Here is a 16,551-nt window from a genome sequence, read left to right as displayed (position 1 = left end):
TTGACTTGCCACCGCCTTCAACGCGTTTCGAACGCGCTGCCCAAGGCGGTGGCAAGTCAAGTTCAAGTCGAGGAGCGTTTATGAATACGGGGGTAAGGAGGAGAGGCCACAGCGTCTTACACCAGCTTCTTACACGTAACGCGCTAGCACAAACGCGTTAGAAACGCGCAGTCTTTCGTTAATGTTGGGTATTTATTGTCATCGTGGTGCGCGTGTCCATGTGCGCTTCGTGGCGTAGTGGGGTTTCGGCGTTCGGCGTTCGCAGCGTTCGGACGTGTCATCATGTGCTCCCTTGTAGGGGAGGTTTCAGCGGCCCGTGTGGGCCGCGGTATCAGGTGTACTGAAAAGCCGGCTGAAGATTACCAGGTTGTTCTGCCTCATCTGCCCACAGGTGCGTCTGTTTTAAACACGGTGTTTTTGCATGGTGATGTAAAAGCCAGGCCATATCGAGTCGAGCATGTCCGAGACAGCCTTGCGCGTCTCTCACTGCTGCCGGAAGTGGTTGCCCTCGGGGCATACCAAATGAATCACCTGTGGGCAGTGACGTTTAAGGATGAGGAAGGCAAGAAGAAGATATTAGCGGCAGATGCGTTCAACGTTAAAGATCACCGCTGCATGGTCATCGACCCACGCGATCAAGGTGTCCGACTGAAGCTTTACTGGCTGCTTCATGGCGTACCGGACGATGACGTGCGAGTGGCTTTGGCGCCGTTTGGAAAAGTTACGGAAATCAGCAGAGACAAGTGGAAGGTCAAGGGATGCATCGACAAAGGATCAACAACCCGCTCGGTGACGCTGAAATTAAAGGTGGGCGTTACAGTGGATGACCTTCCTCACCAGCTGCGTGTTGCCGAAGACATGGCGCTCGTCTTCGTTCCTGGCAGAGCGCCGCTCTGCCTCCGATGCCGTGGCACCGGACACATCCGACGAGAGTGCCGCGTTCCACGATGTGGGATCTGTCGGCGCTTCGGCCACGATGACTCCCAGTGCGTGCGTTCTTATGCCAGCGTTACAGGCCCACTCCGTAGCGACGTTGTGTCAGAACACCTGATGGACGCCGCCGACGCCGAAGAAGCTAGCAGGGAATACAACGACGGCGCGAAGACTGCTGCAACGCCCCCTGAAGCTTCTTCAGGAGCTGTTCAGGAAGCGAATGGTGGTGCCGAGCCCTCGGCTGCAGCATCGGAAACGATACCAGAGACTACAACAGATGACGCGGAATCGAAGGCCGCAAACACGTTATTGTCAGTAGCGCAAGACGCCGACCAGGAGGTAACGGACGCCGAGATGCTCACGACCGGAAGCGTCGCTGCAAAGCGGCCTTACGAAGACTCCGACAACATAGGGAAAGCGAGTGCGTCCGGCACCGGCGAGCCTCCAACGAAGGCGTCGACTGGGCGGCGGTCTTCGGTTCAACCGAAGCCAAAGTTGCCGCCTGACCGTAGGGTGAACCCTACAACGCCTCCGCACTAGCGGAGGTGACGTTCCAGACGACTTCAACGAGGATGCCAAGAAACCCACTGTTGCGATGTGAGTAGGACGCCTGGCCAAGCAACCTCCATGAAATGGCGACTAACTTTCAATCTAGCCTTCGCGTTGCGACATTGAATGTGAGAGGACTGTGTTCGCGCAGGAGGCAATGTCAGATTAGTCGCACTCTTTTGGAAAATGACGTTGACCTTCTGGCTGTACAAGAAACAAAAATTGAAAGTGGAGGAGCAAACAGAACAAATGGTTCAAATTTTTCGCTCTAGATACAATATATGTGTTTGCCACGCTGTTGGACGGTCAGGAGGCTGCGTCATTTTTATTCGCAATAGCATCGCGGTTGTTGAAAAAGTGTCCGCCTGCGATAGTGGGAGACTGGTTGCATGTGATTTTGTTTTTTCTGGATTACAGTGGCGTGCTGTGTGCATTTACGCACCAAACAAAATGCATGAACGTGAAACTTTTTTCAGGTATGCTGAAGGGTTTTTGAAAACAGAACGAAATATTGTGGTTCTAGGGGACTTTAATTGCGTCTGTAGAGCTGAGGACAAAACAACGGGTCTCAATGTGCGCGATAGAAGCGCTGAGCTTTTGAGTGCAATTGTGATTGAGAGAGAGCTTGAGGACATTGGTTATGTCATGACACGAGATGGCCAAGCACGATATACACATTTTCAAGGTGACTCCCATGCGAGGCTAGATAGAATATACATACCGGCGAAGTTTGTACCACTATGCTCCTCTTATGAAACACAACACCTTAGTTTTAGTGACCATTGTTTGGTAACGGTTACCATTGGCGAAAAACGAAAGGTTGTGAAGTTTAACTGGTTCCTATGGAAGTTTAATGAGAAACTGCTGCAAGATGAAGTATTTGTCACAAGAGCCAAAGCATGCCTTTCAAATGCCCTTCATACTGAAACTAACAGCTTCATAGCAGTGTGGGAACAGTTTAAATGTGATATAAAAATTGCTGCAATTGATAGAGCCTGTGTATTACGTCACAAGGAAAGGCAACAAGAGAAACAGTTACGCAGTGAGCTGGAGTATATGTTAGGCGTCGAAAATGAAGTGCCTGGAGCGTTTAAAAAAGAAATAAAAGAGGTGAAAGCAAAGCTCGAGTTGATCGATGAAGATAAGTACCGCGGCGCAATGATAAGGGCGCGTACTGAAAGATTGTGGCTGGGCGAAACGCCCACTAAGCGTGTGCTTAGTGAAGAAAAGAAGCATGCAGCAAATAAAGCGATAAATGAAATTCGATATCGTAACAAAATTACCCAAGAAAGCAAAGAGATAACACTTGCATTCGTTGAATTTTACACAGAGCTTCTTGGCCAAAAAATTGATGACCCCAAGCGCTTCCGAGTTGACTTTCTGTCCCTTATGCCGAGATTACAAGACACGGTTAGAGAGTCACTGGAATCTGAAATTACTGTGGCAGAAATTGAAGCGGCAATAGATGAATTAAGTAACGGCAAGTCACCCGGGCCGGATGGATTGGGTGCAGCCATATACAAGTTTTTTAAAACAGAAATGGCAATGGCTTTACATCGAGTGATCACTGAATGTTATGAAAAAAAGCAAGCACCCCTCTCTTTTAGGACAGCGCATGTAGTACTGATCCCCAAAACTGATGACCCTGCAAAGTTACTTTCAGTTGAGTCTTACCGTCCCATTAGTTTGACCAATACAGATTACAAAATATACATGAAGGTGTTAGCTAGACGGCTCCAAAGCGTTATTCAGTCCCTTGTTGGCCCGCATCAAACGTGTGGTATTAAAGGTAGAACAATTTTTACAAACATACACATAGCTAGAAGTATTCTGGAATGTTGTGACGCAATGCATGACCGCGTGGCCATGATTCAGTTAGACTTGCATAAAGCGTTCGATAAAGTTGTACATGAAGTTTTGTTTTTACTGCTGGAGCATGTAAATGTTGGATCTGTGATTACTGAAGGTGTGAAAATGGTGTATCATGATTGTACAGCCAAATTAGTGATTAACAAAGAATTAAGTGATTCAATTCCTGTGCGGTCAAGCGTGAAACAAGGATGTCCTTTGTCTCCTCTTCTTTTTGCGATTTACCTGGAACCCTTTTGTTTAGGTTTACTTGCAACACCGCGTATTCGAGGCTATACATTTTTGAGCAGTGAAATTAGGGTTCTAGCGTATGCGGACGACATAGCTGTGTTTTGTACTGATAAGAAAAGCGTGGAAGAAGTTGTCAAAATAGCTATAGCTTTCTGCACAGCAACAGGTAGCGCGATCAGTTGGCCGAAATGCCTTGGATTTTGGCATGGCATCTGGGAGAGCACACCCGATGTGTACGGCAATATGAATTGGACAACTTCCCCAGGAAAGTACCTTGGAATTCCACTAAATTATTACCGAAATGCGGAAGAATATTGGTCTGAGGAAAACAAACGTGTTAAAAGTACTACCGATAAATGGGGTGGCCATAACCTTTCAGTATTTGCAAGAGCTTCCGTTTGCAATATTTTTTTAATTGCCAAAGTGTTTTACGTGTTGCAAGTGATGACCATGACCAGAAGTTCGGTTCAAAAATTCCACCGAGTATTCGCGACTTTTATATGGGGATCGCAGTGGGAGCGCACCAGCCGGTGCAATTTGTTTCATAAGGTGAAAAATGGGGGACTAGGGCTCTCGCATCTGTTCTTCAAGCAGTTGGTGAGCAGATTCTTCTTTGTGCGGGATCAAACTGATGTATTTTTGAGAACTGTGATCCAAGCACGATTACAGAATTATCTATCTGATTTTGTTGTATCATCGTTTTCTTTGAAAGCAGGACCGCTTAGTTCTTATTTGCGTGAAGTGGTAATGTCTATACGCTTGCTCAAGGCAAGGTTTTCATATGAATACTTGTCTGATGTTACGAAAAAGCGTTTGTATTGTGATATTCTTGATGTATTCTTACCAACACCTGTCTATCGAGCTGTGTACAAGCTAGGTCCTGAACGCGATGTGTTAAAGCGTGTTAAAAAATGCCGATCAGGCCCTCAGTTAAAACATTCTTTTTTCAAATACATACCGACACTCTCCCTGTCAAGCCATGGTTACAAAGTAAAGGTCTGTTTGTACCTTGGTCAGTAAATTGTTTAATCTGCAGGAAACCGGAAACAATAGAACATATTTTTCTAGACTGCCACGATGCCGTATTCCTGTGGGATGTCTTGCAAAGAACTCTTAAAAAAGAATTGCCATTAAGCCCTTTTGGACTCCGGTTTCTTCCATGTGCGGATACAGGGGAAGTGCCGAGTGATATGCTAATGTTGCTTTGTATGCATAGCGTATGGAAGACCAGGATGGATGTTAGGCATGCCCATATACAAATTCACTCAGCAAGACACTATTTTGTTGAGAGTGTTATCTACACCCGAGACTTGTTCAGAGCCCAATGTGAACCCCCAGAATGGCTACCTGTATTGGATCAATTGGCTTCTGTGAAACATTTTTAAGCCACATACACCAGCCGAGCTGTGGCTGGTGTATTTACAATATGTACATGTGTATCTGATCAATTTTCTTTGTGTTTGTGAAATGGCATTAAATAAAAAAAAAAAAAAAAAAAAAAAAAAAGCTTCGTGGCGTAGTGGTTAGCGCCGCGCGTTCGGAAGCGAGGGGTCCGTGGTTCGATTCCGCGATATACGGACACAACTTTCGGATTTTTTTTTTCATAAAAGTAGACGTGGCTGCCTACTACTAGTACATACTACAGAGGAGGGACAGACCCACACCCTAAGGAGCTTCGCCCCTAAAAGGTGCGGCCTGCCGCGTGCATCGAAAACGGTGTGATCCGCCGCGGCGCTACACGTCGGGGGCTGTTAGGGAGCCTACATGCAATGCCGTTTAATAAAACGGCGTTGCATGTAGGCTCCCTAGGGGCTTTTGTCTGGCATCGGCATAGCAAATGCGTCAGGAACGCGCTTGGCACGCCGTCACGCGTGCAAGCCGACGGCGCGTTCCATCGCCGATGACTAGCGCCGTTCAGCCCAGCCAAGCTGCCGACAATGCAACTACGGCCGTCACGTTCGCTCCCACTGCAGCGCGCCCGACGCGGCAGGCCGCACCTTTTTTTTTATCCAGCCAGCGGCCGTGCTCAGGCTCTCCAAAAGGAGACGTGCGCGCGGTCGCGACATATATGGCAACAACCTCAATTCATGGCAGTGCCATGAAGACAGGTAATAGCTTACTTTAAAGCTGGTGTCTAGGACGACCACGGAATGCCGTAACGGCACTGTTCACGGAAACAAATTCATTTATGAACGGAATCTACATGCCATCTTAAAACGCCTCCTCAATCGCTCTGTTCATGCAATCAGGTTACACGGTAGGTTGTTGCCAGCATTTGGAACAGTCGCAAAGTCGAAAAACTGCCTTTAAGATCTTCGTTCAGAGCGTAGGCCTTTTAACCCAGATCTCTAGAATTCTGATTTGGAAATCAAGAAATCATTATTCATTTTCACGAAACGTATGGTTCAACTCATTTGTGAGATTTAACGTCCCGAACTACACGATGATTAGGGGCACTGTAGTGAAAAGCTCCAATGGCAACTATCTCTGGCACACAAGAAGGTTACCATGGTAAATCTCGAAATCAATCTTTGGATAGCTCATTAAGTCGCGGATCGTGTTTTCGACATTATTTTAATACAACCAAGAATACCACGAAATTTGTTCTATAAATATAATTACAGTTATTTTACTTCCGTATCTGCAAAGTAATAAAAAAATGGGGTTTTACGTGCCAAAACCACGATCTGATTATGAGGCACGCCGTAGTAGGGGACTCCAGAAATTTTGACCAACTGGGGTTCCTTAACGTGCACCTAAATCTAAGTACACGGGTGTTTTCGCATTTCGCCCCCATCGAAATGTGGCCGCCGTGGCCGGGATTCGATCCCGCGACCTCGTGCTCAGCAGCCCAAGTATCTGCAAAGTAAATCTCTTTTTTAATTAATATAAAACTTCTTTCTCACCCTGACTTACGTTTTCGTTTTTCTTTCTCCCTTTCCTTTTAACGTTTAAGCGCCGGCTTCTTGGCCAATCATTCGCAGGAGGTAAGTGAAGGAACAACCGAGCAATCAAGTTGCAATAGCATATATATATATATATATATATATATATATACATATATATATATATATATATATATATATATATATATATATATATATATATATAACTCACCAGCTCGCTCAACCTGTGCTGCAGAGCTGTAATGTTTGAAATGTGAATTGTACTGCAAATTATAAAGAGCAAGATGCATGCACGAGCTCGACGCGCGCGACACGTTTCTTTTATCTGAACACATCAATATTATGCGCCACAGGACAAAATATTTATTTTTGGTTGACTAACTTGACTGGCAAAAATGCATGACCGCAAGTTTTCTGGCGTCGTCAACGCATTGCTCCCACAGTCAGGCCCCGAGCACTATCAAGGTCCAGCGATCGCCACAGAGGGAGAAAAAAAAATCTACCGCGGTGCATTCCAAGATGAAGCGCATCCGTGGGGTTACTGTATATTGGTCGCATACTTTGATTCGTATTTTGTGGCGAAAGCCTTGAATGCCTGATCAGATGGTGGCCTTGAAAACGCGGCGTGCGGTACAGAAAGTCATGTGAGCTCGACTTGCGCAGAGACGCGCTCGTGCCACAGCTCGCGCGTTCGTCCTTCTCTTCCTCCACATCTGGCTGCGATGCCGCTCATCATGGCACAAATAAGCAAAGTTAATTCAGGTAGAGTGAATTCAGGCACTCGAACCCACGACCTTTGGTGTTAAGGTGAACCTAATTAAGGCAGAGCTAATAAATGTAGAAGTAATTAATGCACTCGAAACCATGACCTTTGGTGTTAATTAGGGATAAGTTAATTAAGGTACTAAAACAGTTTTCACTGCTTGTTTGTTAATATAAACAAAATCCCACCCCTTATGTGATGCCCCCCAAAAAGGAGCCTTTAAGGAATACAACTGAACTGAACTGAAGGTAGCATCAATTCAGGCCCTCAAACCCACGACCTTTGGTAGAATAAAATAAGCAATAAGAATTAACAACGCAATGAAATGAGAATGCTAAGTAACTTATTGAATGTCTCTTGAGCGCGCAAACTTTCGCTTTCACCCTCTTTGACTTATGCTAAAGTGACTGTCAATGTTTGATCTATAAATGTAACTATAATTAAAAGAAACCCAGTTAACATGGCACTTTTTACAGAATAATAACGCCATTGTTTTATAGATGTTTTGTTATTAACGTCTATGCTTTATTACTTGAATAAAGTTTCGAGACCGCACCGACGTCCGATAAGCAGCAGCCCATTGGTATCGATTGCAGTTCGGGTCGTTTATTGGTTCAAATTGTACGGTGGTAATATTCGTGAATGGGGTGGTCGTTTCCTTTGAGCAGCATCACGCAGGTTCGTTTTAAAGCAGTTTGTTGCTGATAACAATATTATATCAGGCAGTTGATTCGTCTGACTTTTGATAGCCGCCACTAAGCGAACGTGTTTAACGACGGTGAATTATATCAGCTGTGGCGTTTAACTGGCAGAACGGCTGCACGGCTTCTATCGTTAGTCATCTGCTGCGTCAGGCCACGTAATGACGTGTTGCTTGAAAAAAAAATATGCTAGCTAGCGCGATGACTAATTGCTGGAACCGCGCACAGTCTGCTTGCAGACTACCCACGAAAGCGGATTAACCTTAGGTGGCATGCGCACCGGTTTGTAAAGACGCACTGCTTCGCATTTTCAACATTGAATTTCTTTGCGCGCAAGGCACGGATAAAGCGAATACCTTTAGTCATTTCTTAAAAATTGGGAATAATATGCACTCTATGGTTACTGCTTTTGAAAAGAAATTCAAACAAGGATCTTGCTATCTTACCACGTTGTTAAAATGCCGAACATTCTCCCAGAAATAGTCACAAGTTTTGGCTGTTTCTACATAAATGATCCACCACGATTACATTAGTCATCTGCACATTAGTGACAAATGCACTTCCGGTGATATATTTAAATTAATTGCATTTGAGACATAATAAAATGACTGTGCCTAATACTAGTATCTGACAAAACCAATTGTCATCTAATCGAGGTTTGACTAAGCACGGCACAAATGAGTACACCACTGAAAGAAATTCACTCGCAAAACAATGTGGTTTTTCAGCTTTTCAGTCATGAAGTGTTGTGTGCACTGTTCTTAGTAAGAAATGAATCACAAATTAACCTTGGCTTCCACCACAGTAATTGAGGCTCTTTCTTCGTTCGACTGGAGCCTCCAATATGCTGCTCATATTTGTTAACCCCTTTGGACTCTCTTGTCTCTGGACGTGCAAGTCAACAGTGAATGGAAGTCGCTAGGGCCAGAATACTCACAAGGTATGCTTCTGAACCCTTCACCTAGAACCGTGTCTTGTTCATTTATTGCACTAACTTTTCTTTCGCCATTTTTAGCTTACATGATTTCATAGCATTTCTCAATTCAGGAAGCCGTCCAAAAGCGAGATAATTGTCTGCAAGCTGCCCATGCCAAGATAAAAATTTCAAGGCTCACCATAATGACAGTGGTTAAGTGGTTCTCTGGAACTTCGTGCCCCACCATGAAGTGTTTGCAAGTTTACCAGATGGTGGGATGTAAGCACCATACAGGAAAGCAGCAGTCCACAGTTATATATTATACCGAGCAGGAATGCTGAAATTTCCGATACAAGTTCTTTTAAGACCGTTTTATGACAAAGGAGTAATATGTTTAGACCCAACTTGCTTCTTTTCTAGCCATTGCAACAATGACGACCAGAACAGAAACAATGTAGCAAGCTCCTTTACTTGCTAATGCACATGCTCTGTCATCTGCTTCCTGCAAATAATCTTGGCCGTCCATATCAACAAGTATCACATGCACCATCACAGCAATAACTTGTTACATGAAAATGCAAATAACTTTACAACGATCATAAGCGCCAAATGCAATTTCAAGGAAATGGTACTTCATGGAGACGGAATCTTGGGCAGTCACTCTTACATGGTTCATGAACAGTTGTCATGAAATCAATAACTGGGCTAGTCCTGCAGAATAACACGAGAGATAGAAAAAGCAAGCTCACACAATCTGCCTAATCCCCACTTAAGAAACACGACAAATCATTAAAAACAATTGTTCTTTATCTTCAAACAGCAGATGATAGACCTGAGCTCATAGTGCTCCCAGAAAGCGTCTTGAAGTACACTCGGAGTATAGTTAGCTCAGCTTAACATTCAGCCAATCACTTGTGGATGGGCAAAGTAAGCCTTAGCGTGGGAACTTCTCTTCGTCACGGCCCTATCAAATATGTTTGCTCGTTGAAACGTTAGCACCACGCTGAAGCTTCCCTTACCCACCTCTGTTACTCAATTGGAGTGTTGATCTCCTTGCGAGCTCTTTGCCTTGTTTGAATACATAAACCGAATTTTTTTTTCAACATGAAACCCTACATTGCGTTTTCCAAGGATCAGCGATCATTAATTGGGCTTGCTTATATGTTTATTTAGTATGCTTATTTATTCACACAATCTTTGCAGAAGTCCTCGTAAGCATTGCTGCCTCCACAACGTTCCTTGCTTTCTTATAAGTACTCCACCCTTGTCAAAGCCTTTACTGACGCACCTGAACACTAAATAGGCAGCCGAAATATTAAGAGCAGACGATATGTGCTGGAAAATCTACCATACCGCTTTTTTGTTTTTGTTTTTCCTACACTACGCGCATCTCACCCGTGTGTTATGAAAAGAATGGGAGATTGCAGGTCGAGCTTATGTTGCTGACACTACATATTTGCCGAGTACGTTTTGTGTTCCTTTTTTTAAATCTAGCTGAAATCATCGAACGCAGACAATATACATATAGTGAGAAGCGCGACAAGCAGCACTGCACGTAACTACTGTACGAGGGTAGCACAGCATAGATATCGTTGTCTGAAACTTTTCGAGTCTGCTTTAAGCTGCACGCTGAACACAATGAAAAAGACTGCCTGGCTTTCAACTTTCAATTCCATCAAATAGATCGCTATCTGTGCTTCTATGTGTTGCAAACTCCGCGACTGACAGCATTAGGTGCACCTGACCTGTACGAAAATTGTGGGCATGTAATGATTTAATCACCATAGACAATAAACAATCTAAGCTTACTTGTTTGAAGTGTTTTTTTTTTGCCAGTTGAGGCCTCACGGTCACATGGCGACATAATAAAGACATCTGTAGTCATGTTAGAGTATCGTACACACGAATACCGCCCCGACAGCGGTAACAAAACGACCAAAACCAGCGAGCGAGCAGTGGGACCAGCACCACCAGCCACTATCACAGCGGCCATATTACTCACTAAGTAATGATGATACTAGTTTCGATTTTGACAGCGCCATCTCTCGGTCGCATTCTTTAGGTCGCATACCACCGCTACTCTTATTTCCGTTGCACTGGGGAAGACACCGCTTTCCTTCTCTAATTATTATAAGTGTTTTGTGCCACAGCGCCGGCAAAAAGCACCGATAAATGTCGGTTCATCGGCAATAAAGCTCAGTTGATTTGATTGATTTATTGATTTCTTTTTGTACATCAACAGAAATCGAAGCAAGACCAAAAGGCTATACAGCCTGACAGAGGCTTTTGCTCAGAGCAGCTAAGCGCTCGTGCCGTCTTTTTTTTTTTTGCACATTCTTGTTCCCTCCGTCTTCCCGGCACTGTGGCCTTACAGGTTTCACGTACCTGGAATCTGGCTACCTATCTGTGTAATCTCGTAACAAAAGGGCCAATTTCGTTCCATCGGGATTTGGTAGCGAGTAGCAAAAGGCATGAAAATGTAGGTCTCATTGAGACAAGAAGCGATGGCTAGTCGCAAAGTAGGTAAATATAACTACACGGGCATATTTAGTACAAATATAATAGAAACCTACCCACGTTCCACCCTAGAATACTCTGTACGGGCTCATAGAAAAAAAAAAGAGCCGTGTCAGCCGAAGTTGATACGTAAGAAGGCATTGTCGGTGTGTTAAAATGCAAATAATGTAAATAACGAAAAAAAAACACATAATTCAATTATGCACCATTGCATCATCTTTAATGGCCCCAATTTCAGTACATAAAAATGCTTGTTTTGAAATAGATGCGCAGCAACTACGGAAGGAAGACGAGAAAAAAAAAAAAGATGTCATTTTCTTTCTCTTCTTCGTTCCATGGTTGTTACGCATCTATTCCATACCACTTATGATGTACCAACAAGCCCAGCAGAAAGTTTTACTGAGATATAAAAGTTATATCGAAAAAGTTGTCGCAGTTTCACCTGAAAGGTGAAGCATCAATTGCGATAGCAAATTTGTAGAGAGATATACGGAGTAATGATATTAGCTTTATCAGCTGTATAAACTTGGACATGCAGCAGCACCGGCAACGCGCCGAACTGTTGTCGACGCCGTCGGCATTTTGCCCGCGTTCGCTCAAAATGCGTGCGGCGTTGGTGACTGTTGCCGGAGCCTCTGATATAAATAGGCACTTGGTGCCGCAGCTAAACGTCGCCTCCCTTCCCTCCCCCTTCCCCCCCTCCCCCACGGCCTCTCGCGCATCGGAAGAAGGCGCGTTTGCTCTACATATATGGTGATTGTAAAGGAGGAAAGAGACGCCTACTTCTGCAGCCCTTAAGGAAGCACGGCGCAGAACGCGCGTTTGTTCTCCGCCGTGCGTTCACTCCCCGTGAAAGAGCGCGTCCCTCGCGCCCTTTCACTCGCACATACAGCGTTCGGCGGCGCGCGGCCACGATTTCATCTCCATTGACGTCATACGGAACCTCACGGCGACGGCGACGGCGACGCCGACGGCAGAAATCTGCTTTTGAGTGTCCATATAATTGCTATCGCAATAAAAAAATAACAATTATGGGTTTTTACGTGCCAAAACCACCGTATGAATAAACACGCCACCGTTCTGTCTTCGGGCGCTTTCGACTTTCCACGCCGTGTAAAAGCTCATATTGCAGACTACATCACACCCCACGATATATATTTTCAGACTCCGAAGAATTGCTTGGAGTGGCCACGACCATGACCCAGATAAGCCACGGCTCTCGCTCTCCTTGGTCGCTTGCAAGTGATGTCATTTATTGAATAAGCTTCGCGCCCAGGCTCAAAAAATTACAGCGTATGTAAGCGTTGCACATGGCACGTTTGGCTTATAGCTAAACAGAATATTATGACATTTCTTATTACCGAGAATTTCGGAAAACACATTAATTTTGCGCGCAAGTACGAAAGCAAACACAGGAGTGTGCTCAATGTTCTTGATGTGAGATGATGTTACCGAGCGCGTGCCATCGTGCGTCATAACTTGTTTCTTTCGTTATATCATGCGATAAGCGACAGCAAGGAAATGAATTTAATGTCTTCAATTAAACGAAGGCCAAATGACTTTCACATGTTAAAATAAAATAAAAAGGCAACATACATGCTAAAAACGCATGCGGGCTCCCTACGCGCATTGCAATATTAAAATATTTCAGAAATTTTATTGATTGCATGCCATTGTCGGCATGACAGCGTTTAACAAAACAGGTAGGAATGCGACGCGCCTTCCATACCGAATTAAGAATAAAAATGGTGGCCTGTCAAATTCGAGTGGCAAGTAGCAGCAGAACTTTTGGAGATTTAATCACCCTAAAACAGCGCTTGAAAGTGTTTGTGTTACAGAAAGGATTATTTTCGCCAAAGGGCGAAGCACTGACTGTGATAGCAATGGTTTAGCTTTGCACTGATATCCTTTCTAACTTATATTATTCATCAATGTGCGAAGATTAAAAGATAAAGATCATGCACTGTGAGTGTTATGCTTCACTATATTTGTCAAAATACTGATGAATAATTTAGCCAAGAACGTCAGAGTTTGTTTGAGCAACTTTGGTGGTTGAATAGCACAGCACTCATACAAGCCATATACAGCATGCATGAACATATAGCATGCATATATACCTAAATATGTGCGGAGCCTCAAGGCGACGCCAATGGCGAAAGATTCACCTAAAGTGTCCATATATTTGCTATTGCAATAATAAATTTTGGAGGACGCTTAAGCTTCGCCTTAAAGAGTGGAATGCGATAGCATTCAGAGATCCTTGACTTTTTCTCACACTTCCCGGCAACTGCAGCTTATGTAACTGTAATGTTTATCCGGAAACGCTGGCGGTGAACGCCATGCACGAAGGCGCGCTTTCTGGTGAAAACGCAGCCTCTTTCGTGGACCGGCCTTCTTTTATTGTTTGGACCTTTAATATTTCAGCCTGAGAAGATTTAGCATAAAAGGCATGTGGCTGTCGGTGTTTTGTTTCATGACAATTGTTTAAGGGCTGTCACTCTCAAAATTCCGAGGAATAACTTTGTAAAGAATGCAGGACAAAGTGTGAGTATATTTAGTGGTAAAATATATTTGGAGGGCCTGCGTGGTTGGGGATGATTTTCTCAGCCGCGGACGGCAGTGCCGATGCCGACGCCGGATTTTAAGCGACATGGGGCCCTGAACGCTATCGCGTTAGAAAGCACGCCGTAGTGGGAGACGCCGAATTAATTTGGACCACCAAGGTTCTATAACGTGCACCTAAATCGAAGTACACGGGTGGGTGTTTTGTACATTTCCTCCCACTTATACCGAATACGTTGATCGTGTCCTCTTTCGCGTCGACTTTGATTGACACGCCTTTCTTATTTCGTTGCAGGCAGACAGACGAAGAAGGAAAGGAGATTAACCAAGGCCGTGCCCAGGGGGACTATTCTGTAAGAGTCCACCTAGTGGACTCCTACAGAATAGCCCCCCTGTTCACTGCCCAACACTTCCATAAGGGGAAGAGGAGAAAATTATATAAGAAAAAAGAGATAAGGGAAAGAGAGAAAAAAAAAGAATAAGTCAGTATGGCAGCAACGCCAACGCGAAACAAGTATTCGGGGTAGCATCATTTTTTTTATTCCGTGTGCTTGTTTATATATCTGTCGTCAAGAAAAGCTCGTACAGGCAACCAATATTGGTATGGGGTTTGGTTTTGGTACCGTGGATATTCATAGAAAAATAATGTCGCGAGAAACATCGTAGTACTTCACTTACTCACACGAGTTATTCGTGCGCCTACCTTGTTTTCTTTGAGGTGCTCGACAGCATCGTGGATGTGCTGCTTAAGGTACTTCGCAGTGCATTGATTTGCTAAGACTGCACCCTGATATGTAACTGCCTCTTTCCAAACGAAAGTGCGTTTGATCACACTCCCGGATACTCAGCGTGTTGGTCTTGACTTATTAACTATTGTTACGCAATTTTATGTTTTTGTGTGCCTAGTGCACCACCCCGTATTTAACACGCAGTGTGTCTCTGAGGTTATTAAATAAGCGAAAGAAACAAATTTACAGATAGAACACACGTGTGCGAACCTATGTGAAGCTTTGTGTGCCTATTGCACGCACCCCGTATTTAACACGCAGTGTGCTCTGAGGTTATTAAAATAAGCGAAAGAAAACAAATTTACAGATAGAACACACATGTGCGAACCTATGTGAAGCAGATCTGCAGTGAACCGGATAACTAAATGATATGCAGCTAAATGTGATGCGTGCAATTGTCTCTATACTTATGCGACGTGTAACCTCTCGCAGTGATTATGTTTGCGCGCTGCAAAATATGCAGCACTAGTCACACGCAATCATTACGCATATGTATTGTACCGCTGACGCATCGTGCCGAAACGCAATCGCCAAATCTGGCTGATGCACACTGTGAAGACTTCGATGCAGCGAATGCGTGGTATTTTGTTAGGCGCATTTTTCAATCCACCCAGTGCGGCCAGTCCCCTCTGTGGGTACGAGCCATGTTTTCCCGCAACAACAGTAACAACATATATGATGTTCATCAACGGAATAATGGTGACGAAAAGGTATATGCAGAGAACAATGCGACACATATGTTAATACGTGATTATGTAACAACGCGAATTGGCTAAGAGTGGGCACGTACCCCCCGGCACATAAGCAATGGGCGAGGAAGGGGGAGGCACATATCAGAACTTTAGTAAATTGAAAAAAAAAAGAAAGCGTTGAATAATATGTTGTCGATTCAGTTGAAAGGTCTGTGTGTTTTAGGAGATACCTAGTGTGCCGGCATGGGCATTACTTATATTCTGAGCACCTGCTTTGTATTTTTCCCGTAATGTATACCTGTAATCCACTACCTCCTGTAACGCCTTCAGGCGTTGAGGTATACAAATAACGAAATAACTAACTATATAGCTAAATAAATGAATAAATATGGGTTACCTGTAATCATTTAATAAACAATCTATTTACCTACCATCCCGCATTTTGCGTGGCTGCTGTCTCCTAGCAGGCAGGTAGGTCAATAGTCGATACATTTTTCGATATATGCAAAATTCATATACGCGCCGAATGCAAGTAACATCAAACGGGCCTATTTACTCGCTGACCGACAAGGTTGCGCCGGTAAGCACACCTTTGTTCCCTGTAAAAACAGAAATAAATCACTACAAAACACCTGAATACAACTATAATGACGGCTCATGGGTATCCATAAAACACACTGAGCTTTTATTAAATTAGGGCCACTGTATTGAACGGATTATTTGATTCACTTTATTTTCTTCAATTTAGTCATTCAATATATACCACTGGGCGTGCAACCGGAATGAGTGTGTGTCTTAAAAAAACCAGAGGTACATAATCATCAAGTGCAGTCAAGTATGTGTCACACCTCTCAATGTGTACACCTGTCATCACCATCCTTCTTCTTCGTGCCATCTTTACGTAGGCTTCTCAAGGAGTGCATCCAAGTGAATTGGCATTTACATTTCGGCATAGCGTATGAGAGTTGCAGTCCACAACCTTCAAGAATTGCGTAAGAAGAATGTTCTGACCTATACGGTGGAAAGATATATACACTGCATGAGATGACGCGTTGTATCGGATGAATATAAACATTATTGTACGCATCGCCATTAGTCGTATATAATTGAAATAACCACTTCAC

The 16,551-nt window shown here is 44.1% G+C and overlaps 1 protein-coding gene across 1 annotated transcript; it reads left to right on the top strand.

The window, feature by feature from the left end:
- The first annotated feature begins 282 nt into the window (after positions 1-282).
- Positions 283-1,645, top strand: LOC119431478 (uncharacterized). Its single transcript, XM_037698958.2, has one exon. It carries the CDS (start codon positions 283-285, stop codon positions 1,471-1,473), a length of 1,191 nt encoding a protein of 396 aa, XP_037554886.1. The 3' UTR covers positions 1,474-1,645.
- Positions 1,646-16,551: the final 14,906 nt, after the last annotated feature.

The sequence above is a fragment of the Dermacentor silvarum genome, chromosome 10 (genome assembly GCF_013339745.2).
Source record: "Dermacentor silvarum isolate Dsil-2018 chromosome 10, BIME_Dsil_1.4, whole genome shotgun sequence".
NCBI lineage: Eukaryota > Metazoa > Arthropoda > Arachnida > Ixodida > Ixodidae > Dermacentor > Dermacentor silvarum.
Note: the sequence above shows the minus strand (reverse complement) of the source record. Positions and strands in the feature narration are given on the sequence as shown.